Source organism: Catharus ustulatus, chromosome 1 (genome assembly GCF_009819885.2).
Source record: "Catharus ustulatus isolate bCatUst1 chromosome 1, bCatUst1.pri.v2, whole genome shotgun sequence".
In the NCBI taxonomy this organism is placed as follows: Eukaryota; Metazoa; Chordata; class Aves; order Passeriformes; family Turdidae; genus Catharus; species Catharus ustulatus.
This window is the reverse complement of record NC_046221.1, coordinates 112,450,560-112,463,128: the sequence shown is the minus strand read 5'-3', so window position 1 is coordinate 112,463,128 and position 12,569 is coordinate 112,450,560. Positions and strand designations below refer to the sequence as shown.

The following is a 12,569-nucleotide window of genomic DNA, read 5'->3' as shown; positions in this document are numbered from 1 at the left end:
GCAAAGGGCCTTTTGTGACATTCACCTCCTGGCTCCCCGTTTCTCCATCCCTACAGGTGCTGGGGGTACTGCATGAAACCAGACAACTCTCCAGCTGCCACAGTGGTCCTCCCTGAATGCCAAAGGCATCCCATCTCCTCGAGGCACTGAGGTTCTGCTCAACCCTCCTTCAGCACCATGCACCCAGGAAATTCAAATTCAGCAGACTTCTTTCTGAAGCAGGTTGGTGTAGCTGTGCTGCTTGCACCCTTCTAAGGGTACACCATAAGGCTGGGGGTAGAATCCACTTCTCTGCTAGCAGCTGCAGAGGGCAACAGACTGCTCCAGTGCTGTGAGTTATCCCTAAAAGCAATGGTAATAATATCTGACCCTTCAGTCGTGATGAAACTAAATCCATGCCACTGTGCCAGCATGTACATCTCCTGTCAAAAAGAGAGAGAGCTCAGATTGGGGTCTCTTGAGTTCTCTCCCCTCTCTGGTATATGAACTTCTGTGTCATCCAATCTTGTTGGAAGGCTGGGACACCTCCCTGCACTTCCACCCATGGCAGACCTACCAGAAACAATGCTGGAAATGCCGGAGCCTTCCACATTTCTCCATTCAATTTCTGTACTGGGAGTTACTAACCCTGTCAGCTACCTGCAGTGGCTCTTTCTTCATCCTGGAATGGGAAAGGAATGCCCCACAGAGGGGAGAGGGTAGAGAGAAACCTATCACCAGCCTTCCCATACTGCAGAAGACACAAGTAACAAGGACAGCAACGGTGCCTGTGGTTGGTACCTACTGAGGCTGCACTGGCACCACCACCACATCCTAGCATCACTTCTCTGTCCCTTGCATACACAAAAAAAAATCTGCAGGTATGACCTGCACAGTCATGGGTGAAGCCACACACAGCAGTCAGCACATGGATGGCAAAAAAAACCAGCTTAGTGCAAGCAGACTGCTAACCCAGTGGCACTGATGAATCCTTGGCACCCAGCATCCTACCCAAAGCCCAAAGAAAGGGAAAGCAAGCTCAAGACCTTCATCCCTGTTTGTTTCATACAGCTCAGTTCCAGCTACATGGTGCAGAAAGAAGTCATCATAATGTCACCTTACAGATTTTTCCTACTACACAATAAGGGGATTTTTTTTTCTTTGCAAAAAAATTTATGTTTCTTTTGAATGCCTTTACCTACAAACTGATGTGCCTATGTCTGATTTGCCTTGACAGCATGTAGATTTGAAAACTTAATCATATTTACCTTGGTAATATGATTATCTCTAGGAGCACCAAAACACAATCCATTGTTGACTGAAAAATTATGATAAACTTCTCTAGCTTTCCACTTTTTAATCCCACCAATACTATAGAGTTAAATCCCTGATATTGCAGAGATTCACTTACTAGCAAAACATCATACACTGGTGCTTGATTTAACTGAGCAATTTCATGTATAAGTAAACATAAAGCCCAGGCTTTTCAGGATCCCTTGTAAGAGAGGACATAACTTCCTCTGTCATCCGAGACAATGAGTGGAAAACATATTTCAATTGTGGTGAGTGAATCTTTCCCCAAATCTCAATTTCACAAAACTGCTAACCTGATCTACAACAACACAGGGGGAAACACCACTGCTTGCTAAGAACATGCAATTGTGCTTTATATTCATAGATGAGGTGAAATGTTGGGTTTTTTTTAATACTCCTTCTAGAAAAGAAGATAGCCTTTGTTTCACTTCTCATTCACTTCTCTATTTTCCACAACAGAAAACCTTCCTTAGGCAAACACTCTGAAACATTGCTGCTAAAAGCAGTCCAGGCTTAGAAATACATCATGAGAACAGAAAATACATTTAGCATTGAAGACAGGAAAGCAGTTGCTACGAATATAACACAGTAGCCCTTGTAAAGGAACCTCACAGTTCCTTAAGTATGGATCCCCCTAAATCTGCATATTGCATACTGAAAAGCAAATCCCAAAAGTCTTAAAAGTCTCCCACTTGCACATCACATTTTCTCCAACTACTGTTAAATTTTCTTCCCCTAAACGCTATGCCAGGCTTTCTATCCTACCCTTGCTGCAAAAAAAGCCCAAAAACAAAACAAAACCAAAAAAACCAAAAACACCCAACCTCCCCATCAATAAACAACAAAAGAAAAAAAAAATCAAAAAAATATTTTAAAAAAGACACCCAAACCACAAAAATCCAAAACTTCTGAAAGCCCTTCTTACGAAAACAAATACCATTCCTTAAATTTCTTAGCATGTTATTTGCAAACGACAGGCCAGCAAGCAGATACTCTCCATATGCCAAATTATGTCATTTCCATTTTCTAGAAAGAATAGTTCTCACAGCAAACTGGCAAGGGGTTTTTCAGTTGGATTGTGAAAAGAGCCAGTTCTGTGTCTTGCTGCACCTGCTGCGTTGCTAAGTCTGGTATCTGGTGGCAGCCCCACAGCCATCCATAGCAATTCTGGGTCCAGAAAAGAGTTTGTCATAAAGGCTGAGTATACCCTCAGAGGTACTGGCAAATGTTCAGGGGTGAATTCTGTGGATATTTGCATATAGATTTCTGTAGACACCAGCTTGTCCCATTTGCAAATAAAATCTGCTTTCCCACGCTTCTCAAGGGACAAGCTGGTGCCTACAGAAGTTTCAGTGTACCCAAATCCCAACATATAAAAGTAAACTTGTGCATTTTTAAGTTAAATTATAAAGAGCAGCCTTTTCATTTATGTAGTGAAGAGCTTGCACTACGAGAGTAGTGCAGCTGAAATCAGAGGGAGAAAAAAAGTTAAAGAAAATAAATAAATCAAGATTTGGCTCTGCTTCTCATCTTTACCTTCCATCATACTAGCTGCACTACTGAGTTCTCCAGACAGCCCACCTGATATTTACTTTTTTGAAACAAGGAAATGACAGAATTACTAAAGGACTGGGGTGTTGTTTTTTTTTCTTTTCAGACACCACACTTGGCAATCTCATATTTGTGTTTTAGGTGTTTTGAACTGTTCCAAGCTGAGTGGTATCTTCCTCCAGAAGAGTTCTCAAAGTCATAATAATTGCAGACTAAAGCATACTTAATATACAAAAGCTATCATCAAACTATGATCTGTCATAATCCTATTTATCTACCACAGAACTATGTTTTTGTGATGGTCTGGAGGGCTAGTGACTCACATAGCTGCTGCCAATCTTCATCATCTCAAGGTGCTTTCAACACTATTATGGTGCAGATGAAAGCTGTGTAGCAGGCTTCTAAGGAAAGTTAGCCAGTTTGGCTGCCTGCACAGGACCTTTGCTGGTAAAGAAAAGAATGAAAAGAAAGATCAAGCAGTGGAAATGCACCCACCACACAAGCAAATCTGCTGAAATTTGCTCCTTCTGCTCTCCTGGCAGCTAATGAGGGGTCACTGCATCCAGCCAAGCACCTGCATGGTATAACCACAGCACATCCCATGGCAGGGCTGGACCTAGAAAGCTTTGAATTGGCAGCCAGTGAGGGCAGGCAAAACAAAAATTACTTTTCATGTGTTACCAAGTTTCCTCACAGGCATTAATGTGCACCCTTCCAGGTATATCTCTCGCCTGTCCAGCTCTAAGGCTGCCTCACTCTGAAACCTGCAGAGTCCCAAGGCTCTGGCAGACACAGCTGCCTCTCAGCATCTGTCCTTCTGTGAAGCTCTAATTAAGTCCCTAGTACTCGTGAACACCATGTTCTGTCCTACTGTTCTACTCTTCAGAATTGACAGCAAAGGATTTTTTTCCTTGACTAATGAATATTAACTTTCATATGACAGAGATGCTCACTAAATAGTATAATAAGACCCTAAAATAGGCCAGAGCAAATTTCTGTGGGATTTGTTTTTAAAAGCTTGTGTACTAAGGGAATAAGGCTGCTGCACCTATGCTGTCCATCCATCTGTGTATCACCATACTCCAATGACTTCTCAACCACTGGTCAACTGCAACTAACACCTTGAAGATGACCCCATTTCCAGCAGATTCAAAGAAAATAACAGAGTCACAAACATCTGTGCCCTGAACAAGGGAAATGGTGGCAGAGAGCAGTTGGTGGTGAAAGCGATATGGGGCTGGCCATGCACAGCTTGGAGAACCCAGCAGCATCAGTGACTGCCCCTGCACAGCTCTTGGTGTGAGGACCCAGCCTCCCAGCGTGCTCGTGCTGAAGGACATGGGTGTGCCCAGTGCTCCTTACAGGACTCATGGAGGAGCTTGTGTGCTACTGCTGAAACAGTCCTTATAACCTGAGTCTTAACCCTGCTGCTGGACACTGCCCCTTCGGGGTGGCACAGGCATTTAGTCTCCTGAAGTGACAGCAGAGGTCAAGAAGCATCCCCTTCTTTAGAGCCAGCAGCTATCAGTGGCATACAAGGTCACACACCTAAGAAAAGACTTCGTTTGGCATGTGCACTTCCCATTGATTTCTCAGACCATTAAATCGCTGTTTTCATGCTATGCTTGTATACATCATTCTGAAATTCAGGCTGCCCAAAGGGCTTTAGGTTCAGTGAATAGCAGAGTGTCCATCACACACAAAAGGGCTGATGTGCCTCCAGTGGCTCACAAGCCACCTCCTGATGTTGGGATGACCCTATGGGGTGGAGGGTGCCCCCAACTCTTTGTTCGTTCAGGACTCTGCCTGTAAGACATTTGTTTCTGAGAGACTCTTCTTTTGTCTCTTGCGTGTTCAGTTTGGAGGCATCTTCTGCTGTGGGCTGAAACAGTGCTGCCTACCTGCCCAAGGCTGTGGAGAACTGGATTCTGACCTCTCAGCTCTCCACCACTAATACTTAATGGCAGGATTCAGCCCTAAACAGCATGCTGGAGGTTTCCTCCAGCACTAACAGTGCATGGAACTTTGCAAACCCTACAAAAGTCAAGCAAGTCAACCATTCCAGCATCTCCCTTCATTGCATCTCTCCAAGATAAATACTGAGGCCCAAATGCAGTTCTGTCCATTCTAATAGGTAGAAATAATTTGAATTTTCACAAGCTTTACTAACAGTAAATTAATTTTAGAATTACTCCGTAAGTTATATTTATTGTAGGTCATTAAATTCTGAAGAAAAATCTATTTGGACCATGATAACCTCAGAGTCCTTCTGAGTGGACCTCTCCCCAGTGATTACTCAGCAGATCCTCTCTCCTCCCTTCCCAGCACCTGCTGCTCCCAGAAGGAATTCTCCTGCCCATCTGCCTTCAAACCTGACATGGTGACACTGACAAATGCAACTGTAAGCAGTGCTTGAACTCCAGATCCAATCACCAATTTGCTTCCTTAGTAAAACAGAAAAAAAATCCAAACCCAAGCAACATAAAAAAAGAGCATGTACTTGTTTCCAACTACCTGGCCTTCTGGAAAAGAAAAGTTCACATATGGAAACAGCAATATTTTTCATAAAGAAAACAATGACAACAAGAATTCTAGGCATACACAAAAACAGCTACCTGGACCATCACCTAATCCACAGGATGTGAAATTATTTTAAACCAGTGTTGTTTAGACCTGGTTTCACAGAACTCCTCACTAAATTCAGATTATGCTATTAAAATGAATTATGATTTCATATGAATCATGACCCTAGTTTCTACTAAACTCATGTCCTTGTCCACCTATTTACCACAAATTGAAACAAACTCCTTCTGCAGGAAGACAGGAGCCTTTGGCATCAACCAGCCAATTTCTGAACAAGCCTGTTTTTTGCCATTTACATATAATTATATACAAGCCTCCAAGCAGCTAGAAGCTCCATGTTCCTTTTTTGTAGCGTTTGTTTCTCGTGAATACACATAGAGCACAAACCCAAACCACATTAATGATAACCTTGTTAAATATAAACTAGTATGCAATTATACAAACTGCTAACACAAACAAAAAAGCCAGGGAACTCTGATTATATGTTCACAATGGTTTCTGAAAATTAAACAAAAATAACAACATAAGGCAACCTGTCTTGTCTGATACTGTAACAGAAAAAGGTTTCACGTTGTAACTTACACGTCTCAGCACAGAGGACTAGTCTGTCAAACAACTCCTCAAACTCAATTTCAAGCTCACTCACTGCAAGGAGAGCAGAAGGGTGGGAGGAAAGGCAGCCGGTGCACACGTGAACTACCAAAAAAAAAAAATCTGATTTTCCTCTCTGCATCATCCTTAAGATGAGCTAATGCCTGCCCCTGGGCAGGTGCAGTGACTTTCACCCTGTCGCCCTGAGAAGGGCTGGCTGTGTGCTGGGGATTTGGCTCCTTTCTCTCCATTAAGAGAGCAGCAGAAGGGCTGCTGGAGCCCTCTGTTCTTGGGCTTCTGCCAGCCCGGCGTGCCTGTGATTTAACTTCTCTGCAGCCAAGGGTGAACCCAGCAATCAGAGCTCCTACCACACCTTTTCATTAAGAAGATGAGGCGCTAACGTTCTGTGCAACCTCCTGGTCTGCAGCTGCCTGTTCCCGGTTTTTAAAAATATGTATCTTTTCCAGAACAGAAACAGATCTATTGAAGGCAGGCCAAAGTCTGCCCGGATTGCACACGTGTAGCATCAGGACAGCCAGCAAAGGCAGGGGATATTACCCAGAGCTCTCCTGCACCAGCGTCAGCCTTAGGCAAGTGCCACAACTGAGAGCCTCATACTTGTCAGTGAGGTAATTCAAAGTCTCCACCACAGTTGAATCTAGCTCTCAAGACAACAAAAGAGCATGAGAAAACCAGCATTTTACTGGCAGCATGCTTCACAAGAAAATATACAGCACAAATGACAGCCGCTGCAGGGCTGCAGGAGCATCCTGGAAAGGTTCCCTTAGGTGACTTCTCTTGCCATGGACTTGGGCTATCCCTTCAGTTTGTTTGCATGCTAGCAGGGCAGCTGAACTTGCAAGACTCTGGATTTCTAGGTTGTAAACAAGAACAGTAATTACCTTTCCTTCTTAAACTCCATTCTGTTCTCATGTAATTTTAAAAAAATCCAAACAAACAACAAAAAACCCCACATACAATGTGGAAGGAAACATTCAGAAAGTGACAGAAAGGAGCAAGGAAAAGAAATAACTGGAAGATGAATGGCTAAGTGAAGTGACTCTGATGAGATCTAAGAATCCTTCCTAGAACCAAGCACAGGATCGAAGCATGCAACAAAGGAAAACCAAGGATGATCCTTGGGAATCCAAAAAAGTAACACTGGAATCCTGCATCAATAATAAACTCACTAAGGAGGTTGAGAAGAATCCAGTCTCTTGAATGCTGAGTAAGTTCAAGAGTAGTAAAGCAATTCCCCAATCATGGGTCACTTCTTCCCTGCAAGGTTGTGGGCAGAATCACATCACAGACGGAAATGCACGCGTGTGTGAGTGTGTGACACAGCTGTGCAGGTGATCCACCGAGCAATTAGAGGGCTGTCACTGCAGAAAACTAAGAGGCACATGACTTGGAGAAGAAGGGTGGTAACCCACCAGCAGGCATTCTGCTTGGGAAGGTGGGGCTCCCACTAGCACAGCACCTGAAAAAGGGCTCAAAAAAGCCACCAATACAACCCAGATGGAAGGGAAAAAATAACAAAACAAACAAAAAAAAAACACCAACAGTGGGACATGCAGCTAAGATAACTTAGCTGGAATACCTCCAATTCCTCCAAGCCAGTTGGTTTTGAAAGGGACTTTTCTACAGCGATCTATGCTCAATTACCCTTATAAACCCTTGCAATAACATGTGACTCAAAGTCTACCTATTTGTCCAAGGGAGAAACAAGGAGGGAGTGTGGCAAATGGGGAATGTGGGAGTGGCTGCCGATGTGGGCTTGGGGAGCACAGTCATTTCCTCATTTCCTCCAGCTTCTTCCCTGCTTCTTCCCCCCCTCTGTCTTTGGTATCCGAGTATGTTGTTGAGGAAGTGAAGGAAGGTGATTTTGTATCCACAGGCATTCACACATTTTTACATGATTGCACCTTCTCAGCCAGAAGTCTCAGCTCTAGAGCTGAAGCAGGTGAGGTGGTTCCCTTGGGAATTAAAAGGCAAAAGAGTACCCGGCGGCAAGAAACGACCCGGAGGAACACAAAGTGCTTGGAGATAAAGAGCTTATTTAGGGTGGTAGCGAGACGCCGCTTAAACCATGCGCTCGCACCGTAATCCGTGGATTTCGATGCAAAGATTTCCTTCCCCCTTGTGGGCTACCAGACCTGGCTACAGCTCACTTGACTCCGAGCCGGTTCCCAGCCTGCTGTCTACAGCACAGGCAGCAGCAGTCGGGACAGCAGGGTGACAGCCGCTGCGAGCTGGGCTGGGCTGCGGCGGGGCACGGCGGCTGTGCAGCCGCACGCCCGCACTGCTGACGGGAGAGAAACTTTCAGCCACTCGCGCCCAGGCGGGACCGACCGAGCGGCTGCTGCCGCCCGGGAGGCTCGGGCACCCCCGCTCACCTGCCCCTGCACGCCCGCACATCCCCGCCGCTGCCGCTGCTCCCCGGGTCGGACGGCAGCGGACCGACCCCGCGGAGGGAGGCTCCCGCCCCGCGGCTATCGGGCCTCCCTCCCCACGGCTTCTCCCGGCCGCCCGGCGGCCGTGCCCGCCTTTCCCGAGCCCATCGCCATCCTGCGCATCCCTTATCCCCGCATCCCGAGCATCCTTCATCCTCGCAGCGCGGCTTACCGGGACCGCTGCAGCTCGAAGGCGGCGGCGGGGCCGGTCTGCCCCAGCTCTCCGCTGCCGCCGACGCTGCCCTGGGGGCTGGTGCGGCCGAAGGGCGCCGGCAGCACCCCCGCCGTGAAGGAGTTGAGGCGGCCGCGGCTGCCCGCTACCGCGGCGCCCAGGAAGGCGGCGGGCGGCACCTGCACCGCGGCGAAGGCGTCCTCCTCCTCCTCCTCGTCTTCTTCCTCCTCCGGGGGCTCGGCGGGCGCCGCCGGGGGGCTGCCCAGCCGCGGCGGCGGCTGCGCCTGGCGGGGCCGGGCGGCGGGGCCGTCGTTGCCCGGCGGCGGGGGCCGCCCGTCGAGGGAGATGCTGGTGAGGAAGGAGAGCGCGGCCTGCCTGCGGCGGGGGTCGCTGCGCGCCGGCGGCAGCGGCTGCGGCGGCCCCGGCGGCGGCTGCGGCGCTTTCCTGGGGCAGGGCTCCGCCGGCGGCGGCAGGGGCCCGGCGGCGGGACTGCCAGGGCTGGCGGCGGTGGCGGCCGCCGCCATTGTCGGCCGGCTCCCCCTCCCCTCGCCGCTGGCCGGGCGCTGCCTCTCGCTGCCGGCCCGTCAGGCGGGCGGGCGGCGGGGCATGGGCGCCGCGGTGCCCGCGGGGTGCATGGGGGTGTCGGGGGGTGCGCTCCGCCCGGGCGCGCCGCGCTGCCCCGGGCCCCCGCCGCCCGCCCGCTCCGTATTTATAGGTGCAGCAGCCGCGCCGCCGAGCGCCCTGTGCAATAACACAGCAATCACGTGTGGGAAACGGGGCGCTGGAGGAAAACAAAAGCCCGGCCAGCAGCCCGGGGGAGGAGGGAGAAGGGTGGGTCTCGGCGAGCTCCCTCCTTTCAACCTCTCTTTTTTTTCTTTTTTTTTTCTTCCCTTTCACCCCCTTCCCTCCTCCTCCTCCTCCTCCTCCTCCTCTTTTTCCCTTCCTGGATGCGTGGGGGCGGGCGGGAGCCGGGGAAGGTGGAGTCTGTGCCCGTAGTACTCGGCACATGGCCCTCGGAGCCCGGCACAGACCGCCCCGGAGCGGGAATGCGGCTCGGCCCGGCCCGTCTGCGGCACCGGGAGCAGCACGGGGAGCGGCACCGGGATGCAGCCGTGCCGTGCCAAGCGGCCCTGGCGCTGCCCGCCGGTTTTCCCGGGTGGGGCTGGTGCCCGGGGCAGGCTCTGGTAGTGCCCGATGGGCACGGGGGACAGTCGGGGAAGGGGAGCGGCCCCCGGGGATGCGCTTGAATGTCGACGGTGCGTTCTGCGATGCTACAAGCCTGGGCTGTCCCGGCCCCCGCTGCCCCTGCTGCCCCTGCTGCTGCAGTCTGAGGCGTGCGAGTGCCCCTGTGTGTGCAAGTAACATCTCACGGGTTCCCTAAACCATTAAAGCAACCTCCTCCCCAGCCTTTCCCTCTCCCCTGCACCAGAGAAGGCACGTTTACTTTGCCCTTTCCCAAGCCCCAAATATCTGTATTGGTGTCGCCCCCAAAGTGGTGGCTGTTGAGCCGCTGACTGCAGGTCTGCTCGCTGCCTCTGTCTGCAGCTGTGCCTTGCGAAGGCGGGCGGCCAGTCCCACCTCAGCATAAAGCTCCTTCATTCCTTCATTACTTTATTGTGATCTACTCAACCATGCTACAAGTGTGCTCGTCCTGCGATGATAATTTCATCAACGGCTTATGTAAGGGTTGGATAACAGACACATACAAACAGAGGAACATATGGTTGTCGCAAGATAGCAACACGCGCTTTCTCCATAAAGCATTACAATGGCTTGTATTGCATTCCAATTATAGCTGGTGGCTGATTCACAAGCCATCCCAAACTGTCAAAAAATATTGTGATGTCCCCTACAATTTTATCAAAACCTGACTAATTTGATGATTATAAAAAAAAAAAAAAAACAGATTGATCAGACAGGAGAACCTAGTCCCATTGTTAGAGGAAGCTATAGACCCAGGCATGTGTTCCTCTCAAAAAGTGCTATTTTGAAGGTTCAAAAATTTTACAATCAAGTTCTGTGATTTGGATTTTTTTCTGAACCTTTGGCCTCTACTAACACTGAGTACCACAACCTGCGAATTTAGGCACCAAGTCTTTGGGGTGTGTTATTTATGTGGTAGGGACACTGCATGAGCAGCATCCTGAGCAGGAAGCAGTGAGGAAGGGAGCGGGGAATGATGGAGGAAAGAGATGTTTTTCGAGATCACACCTTCTTAGAGAGGTAGGTGAGTGCTGTTTTGAGACAGACATTCTCATTTCAGTTTGCTCTCTTGAGGTTTACACTGATCTTGTCTTTCTTATCAGAGGGCACTTCTGTACCTGTCCCTGTGGCATGTCAAGGATGGATCATTTGGATGGAAGGTGGGTAGGCCAGACTGCTAAACTCTCTTCCCCACAGAAAGGCCTAACTGACATGTCCCATCTGTTGGAAGGATGCTCTGTACCCCTGTGGTTGCAAAGTGGTTCCTTCAAACTTCTATTTTGGAGAGCAAGGCTGAGGAATTTCAGGCCTGTCACCTTTATTTGATGGCAATGCCTTTTTCTGACCGAAGGCATTGTCCCTGCAGTGGCAACCAGTGAGATGTTAGGGCACTGATGCACTTGGCTCCTGCGGGGGAGTTCTAGGCTTCTTTTGAGACTACCACTTTTAAAAGAATTCAGGACTTTCTGGAGAAGGACTCCTGGATCACAGAAAAATGTCACATCTCTGTAGCCTGTTAGTTGGTATGTTGCTGAATGCTGACCCCTGGTCCAGGGGCTGCTACCAAATGGTAAATAGGTCATGAAACTCAGGCCTCCCACCTTAGAACTAAGTAAGATATATTCTGGGATTTTTTCCTCTTGCATTCCTGAGGGGCAGCAGCAACAGTGTGTATTTTCCTCTGCAGCTCAAAAATTCTATATGGCAACTGAGTGCTGGTGTAGATTTCCCAAATTCAACTTCTCTCTGGGAGAATCACCACCAAAATGCCAGATGGGGTATCAGAGGTTGATTTAAGTTAGGACATTTTTTATGAGTGCAGAAGTGTGCACTCCTTTCACAAAATTACTCTTGTGATGGGATAAATTGCTCTCTGTTGAAAGCATTATTTTAAATGAAACCACAAACTCTCTTTTAGAGCTCCTCTACAGCTGACCCAGAGGGAAATGTTACCCCTTCCCTTGTCCACATGTGCGTCCCAATGATTTTGACACCTGAATTCTACAAAACCATTTTGTACAGTCTCTGGGATCAGGAACACTTATGTGAGCCTATCGACCTTCTTGCATCAAAATTGGAGGGGTCAGGATAGATTGTAGGTCCTTCCTGGCCTGTCTGATCCATCTGAGCTCACTTTGTCACTTTGCAAAGTGCTTGTCTGTGCTGACCAGCCAAAATACTCCCATGGACCCAAACAGGTGCCCATGGTCTAATATGCCCAAGCTGCCTCTGGAGAGTACTGTCTTTTCTGAAAATTGCAGCGAAGGTTGTTTAAAACAAACCTTCTACTGCAAGTGAAAATAAACCCATTTGAGAAAGCCACATATAAGAAAAAAAAATTGCTTTTTCAGTCTGAAGTGAAGCTATTTTTGATAATAAGCAGGGTACCACAGTGCAAAGATGATAGGCACATGAGAAATACCTGGTTCTCTAGACCTATTTATACATTTAGTAGCAAATTTAAATTAATGTGCACAACATAATGTGGATTTTTTTCCAGTTTCTTATGTCCTCTTTATCTGTGCTGAGCAAAACTTTACACAATCACATGAGCTATAGAAGTCCTGTATGCTGGAGGATATGTGAAAATGTTAAACAAATTGATTTTGCTGGTTGAAACTTTTTTGTTTGATGGGGTAGCAGTGGTTGACTAGAGGAAATAGCAAAGTTGAAAGGAAAACCAAAAAGGCACATTCTGGAAACTTGCTTCTCTGACTGTTTTT

The 12,569-nt window shown here is 48.3% G+C and overlaps 1 protein-coding gene across 1 annotated transcript in view; it reads right to left on the bottom strand.

Annotated features, from left to right (window-relative positions):
- Positions 1–9,167, bottom strand: part of CABLES1 (Cdk5 and Abl enzyme substrate 1) — a 70,515-nt gene extending 61,348 nt beyond the window's left edge. The window contains exon 1 of the mRNA XM_033060347.1: positions 8,644–9,167. Coding sequence (XP_032916238.1) covers positions 8,644–9,167 — 524 coding nt within the window. The remainder of the gene's footprint in view (positions 1–8,643) is intronic.
- Between the last annotated feature and the right edge of the window lie 3,402 nt (positions 9,168–12,569).